This window comes from Entelurus aequoreus, linkage group LG20 (assembly GCF_033978785.1).
Source record: "Entelurus aequoreus isolate RoL-2023_Sb linkage group LG20, RoL_Eaeq_v1.1, whole genome shotgun sequence".
NCBI classification, from domain to species: domain Eukaryota; kingdom Metazoa; phylum Chordata; class Actinopteri; order Syngnathiformes; family Syngnathidae; genus Entelurus; species Entelurus aequoreus.
In genome coordinates this window covers 4,840,222-4,852,830 of record NC_084750.1, presented here as the reverse complement: position 1 = coordinate 4,852,830, position 12,609 = coordinate 4,840,222, and the positions used below count along the sequence as shown (strand labels likewise).

The following is a 12,609-nucleotide window of genomic DNA, read 5'->3' as shown; positions in this document are numbered from 1 at the left end:
AGTGCGCTATATATATATGTATATGTACATATATATATATGTACATATATATATATATATATATATATATATATATATATATATATATATATATATATATATATATATATATATATATATATATATATATATATATATATATATATATATATATATATATATATATATATATACACATACAGCCCGGCCCCCGGCCAAATTGTTTTAACCCAATGCGGCCCCCGAGTCAAAAAGTTTGGGGACCCCTGCACTACACTCTTCTGACCAAATTTTTTTAAATAACTAACACACACTGTTCGAAAAGCCACTATTTTATGGAAGTAGAATTGTCTCACATCAACTTATATACATCAAAAGGATATTAATACATATGCATATATTAATAAATATACAAGTACAAATACAAATGTGGTATACAAATAAATAAATAATTTGTATAAATAAATACGTATTTGTAAATATATTTTTGAGATTTGAAAATATATACAAATAACATTTATAAATATAAAAATGTGACATACAAATAAATCAATAATTTGTGTAAATAAACGTGTATTTGTAAATATCTTTTTATGATTTGAATATAAATATGCTTGATTTTGTATTTGTGTTTGTATTGTATTTGCATATGTTGGTTCATAAATTATAATAAAACATTTAAAAACAAGTTACATGTTATTTAAAGTCATGTGGCTGGTGTGCAGAAAATAAGCGCACAGATGGCCTGAAAAATGTCCTTTTTAAAAATGGATTATTCAACATTTTGAGTCGATTCACAATCATCATGAATAAGAATCGCGATTCGGGTGTGAATCACTTACTAACTGGCACTTACACAAGACTTAAAAATCACTGAAGATGAACCCAGGTGAAAAAGGGTTCAAATGAATATGTGGTGCATTGGGAGGGAAGTTGTTCCTCAAGTGGAGGAGTTCAAGTATCTCAGGGAAGAATGGAACGTAAGATTGACAGACAGATCGGTGCAGCGTCGGCAGTGATGCAGTCACTGTAGCGGTCTGTTGTGGTGAAGAGGGAGCTGAGCCAGAAGGCGAAGCTTTCCATTTACAGGTCAGTTAACGTTCTTACCCTCACCTATGGTCACAAGCTTTGGGTAATGACCAACAGGACAAGGTCGCGAATACAAGCGGCATAAATGAGTTTCCTCTGCAGGATGTCTGGGATCACCCTAAGAGATAGTGTAAGGAGCACGGTCATCCGAGAGAGACTTAGAGTAGAGCCTCTGCTCCTTCATGTCGAGAGGAGCCAGCTAAGGTGGTTTGGGCATCTACTACGGATGCCTCCTGGACGCCGCCCTGTTGAGGTGTCGGGCATGTCGAGCTGGGAGGAGGCCTCAGGGCAGACCTAGGACATGCTGGAGGGACTATGTCTCACAGCTGGCCTGGGAACACCTCGGTGTCCCTACGGTGGAACTAGAGGAGGTGGCCGGGGACAAGGAAGTCTGGGCACTTCTGCTTAGACTGCTGCCCCTGCAACCCCGACTCGGATAAGTGGCGGGAAATGGATGGATGGATGAATATGTCCATGATGACAAATGCGTGATGTCACAAGTGAAGTCCTTAAATACTTCTGAGGTACCTCGCCAGCTGACAATATGGGCTCGGCAAAAACATGCGTGAGTGTTTGCAGGCTAGACTGGTGTCTTGTGGCTGAGAGTCATGACGATGAATGACTGGTCCACAGGGCAAAGTAACCATCTTGATGTGAGGAGAGTGGGAAATCACTCTTTATGGCTTTTTGTAGAAGACAATATTCATGTATTTTACTACTTACGTATCAAACATTCTTTCTTTCCTCTTCTGTGTGCAGGAGTCAACTGGAGAGCAGACACCACGTGGAAAAAGGTAAATAGGACTTTTCTACCACTACTCACACGGGAGAGTTCGAGGAAAATGTTTCTGCATGCTGACATGGCTTTATGGCTTCAGTGGGAGAACTGCCTGACAGATTTATTGTGTTCAGTGTGAACATCAGCTCTAAAGTGCACGTGGGGTCTGCCTGTGAGACTGGGAAAAGCAAATGAATATTAAGTTTGTTTTCCATTTAACAACATCTTAGGCCCTTCACACCGATGCTGCAGACAGCAATACTGTTAGCTGTCTGCAGGTTGGACATGGCGAGCAAAGGGAGGCAGAGATTTGTAATCCTGTGCTTTTGTTGCCAGATTAAAATCCACCGTCCTGGGTTGGGGGATGGAGAGACTGGTCTAGTTGAGGGAGAGGCGGGGCTAGGCGGTCGGATTAAAGCCCCGTGTACAGCTGTGTCAGTGTGGGCGGAGCTTCATGGACGTCCTCGATACCGGACTTGGCTGTTTTGGAACAAACTAGTCATCATCATCTGACCTCTAACAATGAATATAGTACTTGCTAATATCATGTTTAAACTTGTACTGTACAATTTAATAGTACATTTTGACTCAATATGTGGAACCAATATCCACTTGGTCAGTATTCACAGGGATGTGAGAACCCTTGAAGAAAAAAAGAGGAACATTTCTGTCAGCACAAAGCGCTGCCACGCAAGCCTCGAAAGAAAATTTGGAAAATCAAGACTACATTTCATGCAATGGGTGCATTTCTACACTATTTATTTTTACCCTTTAGATTTACTCTCATTTACCAACCACGTACAAATCCCATGTAATGTAGCACACAGTTTTTACCAGATCATTTACTAACATTATTATAATTGAAAATGTCAAATTCTATACCATGCAACCAAAGAATGTTTCCCATTTGGCAGCTCTATCCTGAAGCCATGCCCCCCCAGGTAATATACTTGCGGCGTTGTGACCTCTGTTTACATCCGTCACATTTAAAATATACATTCTCGCTGGCTACTAACAGGGATCCCAGCAAGGTTAAAAAAAAAAATAGAGGTATTTAAAAATATCAGCTGGGGTTCAAAGGGGCGCCTGTAGTTGAAGAGATTTGACCATTTCTAAGATGCTTTGAAGGCATTTTCTACATAGAAATGCTGTAAAAATGCAATTGAAAGAAAAGTGTGTTTTCATGTATGTAAAGATCAATTTGAAGTTCCGAATAAAAGTAAGAATAATGACATAATTATAACAAACATTTTAAAGACATGCACCTGGGGTTAGGTTGATTGGCAACACTAAATTGGCCCTAGTGTGTGAATGTGAGTGTGAATGTTGTCTGTATCTGTGTTGGCCCTGCGATGAAGTGGTGACTTGTCCAGGGTGTACCCTGCTTTCCGCCTGAATACAGCTTAGATAGGCTCCAGCACCCCCCGCGACCCGAAAGGGACAAGCGGTAGAAAATGGATGGATAAATGGTAATTGTAAAAGTCAAATATTTTGTTGAACTCGTGAGCGACTTAGTAAAGTCGTGGATGGAAGATTGTCTGTTACAAGTTTGTTTTTGTCTTTTAATTACATGTAAACTTAATGAATGCATAATTATACTTTATAATGCTTTTTAGGCAACTTTGGCAATGCAGCACTAGATCTAGTACAAGTTAGAGGGTTTAGTATTTTAAATCATGAGACATAAAATCTACTGGTCAACAGCAATTTGCCATATTATTACTTACTAAGAGTAGTAACTTATGAAAATGACGAAGTAGGCAGTTTGACGTTTTCTTTTCTCAAACGTTTCTTTTTTGCATGTTAGCATCCCTCGCAATGCTGTTTCTATAACAACCAACCTTAACCACCTTAGTTGATCACTTTCCATCGCAAAGACTGCAAAGTGCTGGAAAATGTATTTCCAAAGGCGGACATCCGTCGACTTATTTTTTTAACCATGACCAATTCCAATAATTCTTTATCCCCACATCCAACAGAGACACAGTTCTTGACATGTTGAAAAAGTCGTCAATTATGAAACATGTATGTGTTATTTCAAAACCAAATCACTATATCACGATATTTAGCGATGCTACACTATGATATTAACACAAATATACAAGTACCTAAACATGCCGAGATGTTAAGGACACGTTTGCGAGCCATAACGCAGCGAAGCCGCTGAAATTTGTGTTTCTCCCCTCCACAGTATTTCACTTCCGAGCGTTCCCGAATGTCAACGGAAGCAACCGACAGCGACCAAAACATTCTGACATGTTCCAAGAATTGCGGCTCAGACAAATTCCCAGTTTGTCATTTTGTATTTGACAAAAGCCACACTCTTGTACAACAAGCTCAATGTACATCTCTCTTCTTTCTTGGCAGCACTCGCACAAACTTTTACCCGACAACAACACGTCACTTCCCCATCCTTGCCCCGTAAGTCCTGCCCCCCACTCAAAGTCATTGGCTAGAACCCCATAGCCAGCCGCTACACCACAAAAGCAATTTGACTCCATCATTACGCATTGTTTTGGCAATTTTATAGGGACATAAAAAAATGACCACTTTGGTTAGAAACATAGCAGAATTTCGATGAATAGAGGATCCCTGTAAAAAATATTCTAGAACTATAACTGGTTGGGAACAAACAGTGTTGAGATTGTAATCATCCAAATATGGTTAGTAGCAAAGTGGACTGTTGTCAGTGTTCTGTGTCGGAGAGTGAATGGATGCGACAACACGTAAGCAAGCTAGACAGTTAGCTAACGGTCAAGCTTGGTGCTCCTGATCGTCTCCTTGTCCTGCAGCTCAGTGCGACGTTTAGGCAAGAAGAACAGCGAGTACCTGCGGCTGAGGCCAGCATTTAAAAATGTTTGTTTGTATCATATTTTTTACGGATGTCCGATAATATCGGACTGCCGATATTATCGGCCGATAAATGCTTTAAAATGTAATATCGGAAATTATCGGTATCGGTTTCAAAAAATTCATATTTATGACTTTTTAAAACGCCGCTCTGTACACGGACGTAGGGAGAAGTACAGCGCGCCAATAAACCTTAAAGGCACTGCCTTTGCGTGCCGGCCCAGTCACATAATAACTACGGCTTTTCACGCACACAAGTGAATGCCAAGCATACTTGGTCAACAGCCATACAGGTCACACTGAGGGTAGCCGTATAAACAATTTTAACACTGTTACAAATATGCGCCACACTGGGAACCCACACCAAACAAGAATGACAAACATTTCGGGAGAACATCCGCACCGTAACACAACATAAACACAACAGAACAAATACCCAGAACTCTTCCGGGACGCTACAATATACACCCGCCGCTATAACCCCCCCCCCACACACACACACACACATATCAACCCCGCCCACCTCAACCTCCTCATGCTCCAAAAGTTGCTGTTTTGAGGCATGTTAAAAAAAATAATGCACTTTGTGACTTCAATAATAAATATGGCAGTGCCATGTTGGCATTTTTTTCCATAACTTGAGTTGATTTATTTTGGAAAACCTTGTTACATTGTTTAATGCATCCAGCGGGGCATCACAACAAAATTAGGCATAATAATGTGTTAATTCCACGACTGTATATATCGGTATCGGTTGATATCGGTATCGGTAATTAAGAGTTGGACAATATCGGAATATCGGCAAAAAAGCCATTATCGGACATCTCTACTATCTACTCATTCATGACATCTCCATGGCTCAACTGTTGCCGCACTGTATAGATGTTATTGTCTCTTCTGACCTACTCATCGACTTGTCAATTTCTTCTTCTAAACTCTCTTATGTAACGCGGTTTCTGTTAGCTTTCTGTTTAAGTGTATTTATTATTTTCTTATTTCACTACTTCACTTTCAATCTCGCTTGGTGCCACGGCTAGCATTGCTTGTCCTTTCCTCGCCCCTCCTCCGTGTTTGTCTGTGCTAACCCAGGTAACACACAACGTTAAAAGAATGTTAGCTAATGGTTTCTCTTCAATTGTTAGTTAGAACCAAACCTGGCACTAAAGTTTAGCATTAGCATTAATACCACATTTTAGAACCGTACATACGTAAATGATCAATAATTGGACATTTGTCTATCGATTCAGAATCGTCCACATTTGGATCGTGATGGATGGAGAATTTATCAGTTTTCCGATCTCTATTAACAACACAGAATGCCAACAACACGGCTAATGGTCGTAGCTGTGAGCGTCTAGTTAACCAACTTTTTGTTGAACAACACACTCTTGTGGTTCTAACTGGTTCATATTTTCTAACTTACAAGAATTACCCAGGATGTGATAAAGTATTTCTATGTAGCGTCCGGTCAATGGCTATAGCAATGATGCTTTGAAGATTCCCAGGGCTACCAGTGAGTACTGTAATCTACAGGCTACTATATTGAGTGAAAAAGATGACTGTGTGGCTGTTATTTCATGTTTGGAGAGCTATAATTACGTTAAAAACTGTATTTAGAAGGTTGTTTTTTCTGCTTTATGAAAATATGATTCTTTTTGATAATATTTCTACTTTGCGGAAATTAGTTTCCCATGTGCAGACCTGCGATAAACGAAAGACGACTGCAGATTATAAATGTTTGCTTCATGATGGTAAAGCACATGGAGCTGGGGGAATACCTCAGCAAAGTCATTCCACAGGACAATGATACGAGCATGGCCCCAAACTGGCTTGACAGCATGCTCCAAATGAGAGGCATTGAGCGAAGGCAGTGTAGATATGGACTGGCCTCCCTGATCACAGGAGCATTTTAAATCGCAGCCTGTCATCAGCATTTAAGGCACAAGATTTGAAACAAAAAGGGGGAAATTAAAACCTCTCATTGGAAATACACACAAGCACAATCTGCGGGGTTCCCAACCCAGCACGCATGGGAGAAAGGCGGAAGAGACTGGGAATGTAGGGGTCAAGCCCCCACTTCTACGGCACTTATGTAAGAGGACTTACGTAATAACCAGCCCGACTTGTGTGTGTGTGTGTCTAGACAAGTGGGCCAGGCACCTGAACTTTGGGCGGGGTTGTAGGGGCAAACAAAAGGAGGGGTACTCCTCACGCAAGCCCCCTGCGGCAGGAGAGGATTGTGGGATTATAAGTGCGCATGGAGGGCGACTGGGGGGGGTGAGGGTTTGGCAAGGCTGCGTATTAAAGCCACAGAGGAGGAGGGAGGCACGCAGGAGCACATCTGTGCTCGCATCCAGCCTATTTGCAGCTTTCATTCTGGTCTCTCACTTGTATTCACAAAACCCCTCTGACTTGTCCCGCTCATCTCTTGATCTTAACCCTGCTCTATTGATGCTCTTTGTCCTCCCTCTCTTCTAAGCGTAGAGTCTGAGCAGTGCCAGACAACCGAAACACAGGACCGACACACGCGGTAGTTCCACAACTACCGGCGGTGCGGCCGGTTTGCATACTTGCGGCAGCAGGGAGGAAGAAAGAGGTGGGCTCAACGATGGTCACGGCCATGGAGGACGCCAATGCGGCGCGGGAGGAGGTGACGCAGGAGGTGGCACCCCCGGCCCAGCCTGGAGCGGAAGTGCCTCCTGCGGCTGTCCAGGCCAACCAGGGAGCAGACACATCTGGAGGTGAGGAAGGCCTGGAGCCATTTGGTTTCTGCTCTCTGGAATGTACGAGTGATGTTGGCTCTGATCTCATCGCATTTTCAGCTACACCACAGCAACGTGCAGGTTTCTAGTTCCGTTCTACAAGAATTTTTCTCACACTTCCAGAGGAATCAGTATTCACCAAACATTCACAGCCATGCAATATTAACTACAGCAAGTGAAAATGGAAACAAATACACAGTCAACTCATCTCTGCTCTTGCTACAAGAGTTTTGTTGTCTGTGAGAATTAGAGTGAAACCGAGAAGGGATGGCTTGCAATCGTTGTTCTAGTGTTCACTCCAAAGTGAATGAGGTGTCGTTCTTTCACACAAAGCTCCCATGGATGCCTCTAGGAAGGACCACGCTGTACTATAAATATTGTTAGCTGGAAGCATAGAAGACTGCAAAATGATCAGATAAATAATTCAGATTTGAGAGAGACAACTCTAATTTGAGCTTAATTTGGAAAAGAGTAATGGACGCATATAGTGAGGGGGACAAAACACAGGATCGGAAACCCTTAGGTCGGAATCCGGCCTCAGATTAGATATGAATTATTAGGTTAAAGTGCAAACGTACATCGTTGTTGTTTTGAGTTGGACATCACCGAATAGGAAACAAAATATCAACAACGAATAAAAAACAGTCGAGCCCTCTGATCACCAGTGTACTTTTACAAAAGGGCTCGGTCCAAACCCTTGGTGTTCACAGAGGCTTCTGTTTTCAGGGGGTAGCTCTAGTATGTATCATATCCTCCTGGGAACCAGCGCATTTGTTTTTAGTATGGGTGTGCCGATCGATAGACCACCGATCAGTATCAGACAATTTTTTGGTCATGGACCCACTAGCTGCGGAAGCTAGCTCTCCAATCAGCTAAATAGACTCAATAACTCCACGGTGATGTTTTGGTTAATTTACTGAGGAATTTGTGAAACTAAAACAATACAAAAAGCATGTCACTGTAAGTTAATAATACTAACACAGATACTTGTAAATGTGTTAGCATATTAGCTAATGCTAACGACGCTAGCTTCATTACATTACGATAGTACATACAAATATGCATGAAAACACTCCTACAGACATCACACATGGGACGGTTTAGTAAGTAAAAATAATTTTACAATAAACTATAAAACTTACAAACTTTGCTTGGAGTGATGAATGAAGAACTCGTACGAGTATAAACGCTATTGGCGGCTATAAGATGGAAAAGGACATGTAACTTCTGGTTGAAAGCTCAGTCCAAACAGAAGGGCAATGCAGCACTGCAGCGCCTGCAGTGAGCGAACTTGTCCGAAATATTGCGCCAGAGCACAAATAATAACACACTTATTCAGTGTATTTGCTCGTTTTTTTTAAAACTATTTGCATTGTGACTGTCAACGAAGAAAAATCCATAAATTAGCCACACTGTTTTATAAGCCACAGGGTTCAAAGCGTAGGAAAATAGTAGCGTCTAATAGTAAGGAATTTACTGTATTTTTAGTATCCCAGATAACAAGCAGCTAGCAGCAAATAATGTGTCTCCATACAATGTTAGTTTGATGATAATCACCTCCATTACAGCAAAAAAATGCATTTTTTAGTACACGTTACACACTGAGAGTAAGTCAGGAGCAGGCATGCTAATAGGTAAGCTAACCACTAAGCTATCTTTAAGCAACACCAAGACATAAGTGCTCAGTACATTTTAAGAAGAGTAGACTTTGAGGGCAAAAACCAAAGGAATTTAAAAAGTAGAAGATAGTAGCTTTGCTTTTGTTTAGTTATTGTGTACTATTAATTTACAGATAAAACATCGTATTGGTAGTGGCGGATCTCACTCATGGATGATAAGAACATCCCTGGCTTTTGGGTCTATTTTTTTTGTCCGAGAAAAAATTACTCTCTTTTGCAAAACAAATGTCCCCCACAGAGGACGCAGGTTCTCAGCAGGTGTAAAGTGGTTACAATGCACGCAGAATGGATCACACAGAACCTTGTGACCCTTTCTCATACTGGATAGAAGAGCGTCCAGAAGTGTCCACGTGGCAGAGAGGCAGGATGAGACCAGCAAACATTCCTGTGGCTAAAGGTCGAAACAGATTACACAAAAACCTTCCAATGTAATGTGGGATCCTTTTGTGCCATCAGTTGACTTGTGGGGACTCTGAGTACATTTTAGCTCAATGAATGGTCTCCAGCTTTATTCATAAGTCAACACTTGCAGGACGGGCGGTAAATGACGCGTTGTCTCCTGAGTAATTGTGAGTGAGAAAGTGTAATGGTCGTTTATGTGTCTGCGGCATGTTTATCCTGTCCTGTGAAAGTGTGCGTTCGTGTGGTCCCCATAAAAATAAAGATGAAATCAATATCAATATAGTCCCTCTGAAAGCTTAAGGAAGTTTTAGAGTGCAATCTTTTGTTAGGCTGTATATCATTTTGTCATTTATGGGCGCAGAATTAAATGTTTCTCCTGACAATCCACTCTTTAATCATGATGCTAAAGTCGAAGTGGTGCTTTTTATGTGTTTGAATGAATAGTATGCTTACTTACTATGTATCAGGACATCTATTGAATTTCAGTCGGTGCTGTGAGAATGTAAAAACCGACAAATCATGACAAGCAGTGCAGGTATGCTGACTACAAGCACACCATTCCATTTTGCTGATCAATACGTCTCTCACAGTGTCTTCTGGATGCATTTGTCACTTACTGTACTTACATGTCATAATACGGAACTGGATTGGTAACCCAGTGAGTTGATTCTCAACGCTCTGTCACCAACTCCAATGACTTGTTATTTTTCATGCCCGGTCTAGTTCCGAGTATGTGTCAGAGGGAGCACGTTTGTACAGTCTGACTTGACTGGACATATTCACAAAGGTACAGAGCTGCACACGGAAGTATCTTGAGTTGGGCCTTCTTCTGCATTAAAACCCTGTCATTCGGGTTCTTGCCAACCTCTCTCAACAATCAGCGCTGTTGCCGTCCACAAGCTATTTGTTGGAACATTATAATCCTGTAATCCCTGCTTTATTCTGGCTTTTGTACACTTGACTTCTACAACTTGGAAGCATATCCAGACCATTTTTCCGAGTAAAAGGTATAAACCGTTACCAATAAATTGGATTATTTAGGTGAAAAGTCTACCTTGAGAGGTCACAATTTGAAGAAAGAAAATAAAAAGTCTATAGCCACAGTATGTTTACATTTGCAAAATTTCCCCAAGCTGATCTAAACCTTGATTGATCAGCATTCCAAATTCCATGGACACTAAATAAACTGATTTGATCATGACGTGCGTATACATGCGCAAAGCGTTTGAATGCACAATTTTAAGATTAACAAGACACACTCTCAGGACCCAGAAGGTGAGCAATAATAATATATATATATATATTTTTTTACCTTCAATGCTTGAAATCTTTTAACAACTTCAGATCTATCTATTGATTGAAATGTTTTTATTATTTATTATATTATTTTTACGCTTTATGGCCTTTTTAGTAAAAATAACAACTGTTTTTATAATAGGAATATGCAAAATATGCAATATTTCAAAAAAATAAGTTGCAGAGTGGAATATTTGAGGTTTGTTACTTACTGCCTTAAATAGGTCAATAATTTATGACAGCATAGATTTCGATCGAGTAGAAGAAAAAAAAATATTACAGTGCCTACTGAGTGAGAGAAAGCAGGCGGGACTTTGTTGAGTTTATTGAATTCTACATATGTTCTTTATATATACGTATATATATATTTCGCATGTTATATGTAACTGCCCAATGTCATTTAATTTACGGTTTAATGTCAGTTTAACTCATTTACACTCACCAAAGCTCTGAGAATAATGCTCATGAGTTTCAGGCACCATCTGGTGGTTAATGAGTACAAATGCACCAAAACGATACTTGTTTTTTAGTGGGCAAGAATTAAATTAATTCGGTTCATGGAAAAACACAGTAAAATACCAGGATTACAGTCTGTTAAAAAATAGCAGTTATAATTGGAGTCGATGGGGCCGAAAGAAGTCATAAAATAATGTGTGTATACTTAATTTTTTATATCATATTCTAACAACGTTGCAATCAAAAACAGAATGCAATTTAAAAAGTTAAAAAACAAACTGGTGAAATTTCAAGCCACTAAACAATCACATGACATAAGAAACCCATGTAATGCCCGTTTGGGGCCCCAGGGTTGCACAAGGGTTAGTCAGAATAAACCATCTACTCGGCATGGACAGAGTTGTCGTCTCCCAACCCCCCCAACAACAACAACAACAGTTTCTCATGAAGTTTTACTTGGATAACGTCACCTTACCATTGATGCTGCATTCTTCCTGAGGAACCTCAGAGTGGTAGTCTTAAGGCGTGTTAATATATTCCACCTCCGAACCAACATCCAGAATCAGATTTAGAATAGTTTTATTGCCATTGTTTGAGAACGGGTTCACAAACTAGGAATTTTTCTTGGTGCAATCGTGCAACATAAAACACATATAACACATATTTGGTAATAAAAAGAGCTGTAACTGAACGGCCTATCTCTCATCAAGTCCTCTATCAAACGGCAAAACTGAAAGCAGGAGCGGTGGGAACCACGTTTACCGTTCTGACGTTTAGCTATGTAATAAGAAGCCTTCAAACTTTTCCAGCGATTTGGTGAATTCCGGCTTCCTGCAGTTTTTCCATGCAGGCGTTCAACTATCCTGAGTTCTCTTGACGTTTCTAACAAGAAGGTTGTGTCGGCCACAGATCGATTCAGTTTCTCTCCTGCCATGTTTGCTGCTCGGCAACATCCGGCTGTCTCAATAGCAGTAACGCGTCACGCTTACGAAGCACACTTTCGCAGCAAGGGAGATTTAGACCGGACCCGATGGGTATGCATCGGAATAACTGCCACTCCTCCCGTTTGTATCGGATCAGAATCTTCCGATTGACGTGTTTATATGAAGCATTTTTAATCTGATTGGGCCGATAACTTGTGCCCACGTAGACATGTCCATTGTGGAGTTTCTTCTACGTTTGCTTACAACCCTGCATCTTGTGTCTCAGCTGTGCAGGAGTTGGACAATCTGGGTGAGCTTCCCACCACCGGGGGCGCCAAAGACATCGACCTGCTCTTCCTGCGCGGCATCATGGAAAGTCCCATTGTACGCTTCCC

The 12,609-nt window shown here is 40.8% G+C and overlaps 1 protein-coding gene across 2 annotated transcripts in view; it reads left to right on the top strand.

Annotated features, from left to right (window-relative positions):
• The window catches only part of pals2b (protein associated with LIN7 2, MAGUK p55 family member b), a 58,675-nt gene that overhangs the window by 18,577 nt on the left and 27,489 nt on the right, over positions 1-12,609 (top strand). Inside the window, exons 2-4 of one of the 2 annotated variants that reach the window (XM_062029259.1) lie at positions 1,828-1,862; positions 7,181-7,437; positions 12,501-12,598. In XM_062029259.1, coding sequence (XP_061885243.1) covers positions 7,305-7,437; positions 12,501-12,598 — 231 coding nt within the window. In that variant the 5' untranslated portion in view covers positions 1,828-1,862; positions 7,181-7,304. Of the gene's footprint in view, positions 1-1,827; positions 1,863-7,175; positions 7,438-12,500; positions 12,599-12,609 lie in introns of both variants that reach the window. The other variant, XM_062029260.1, reaches the window with a different exon arrangement.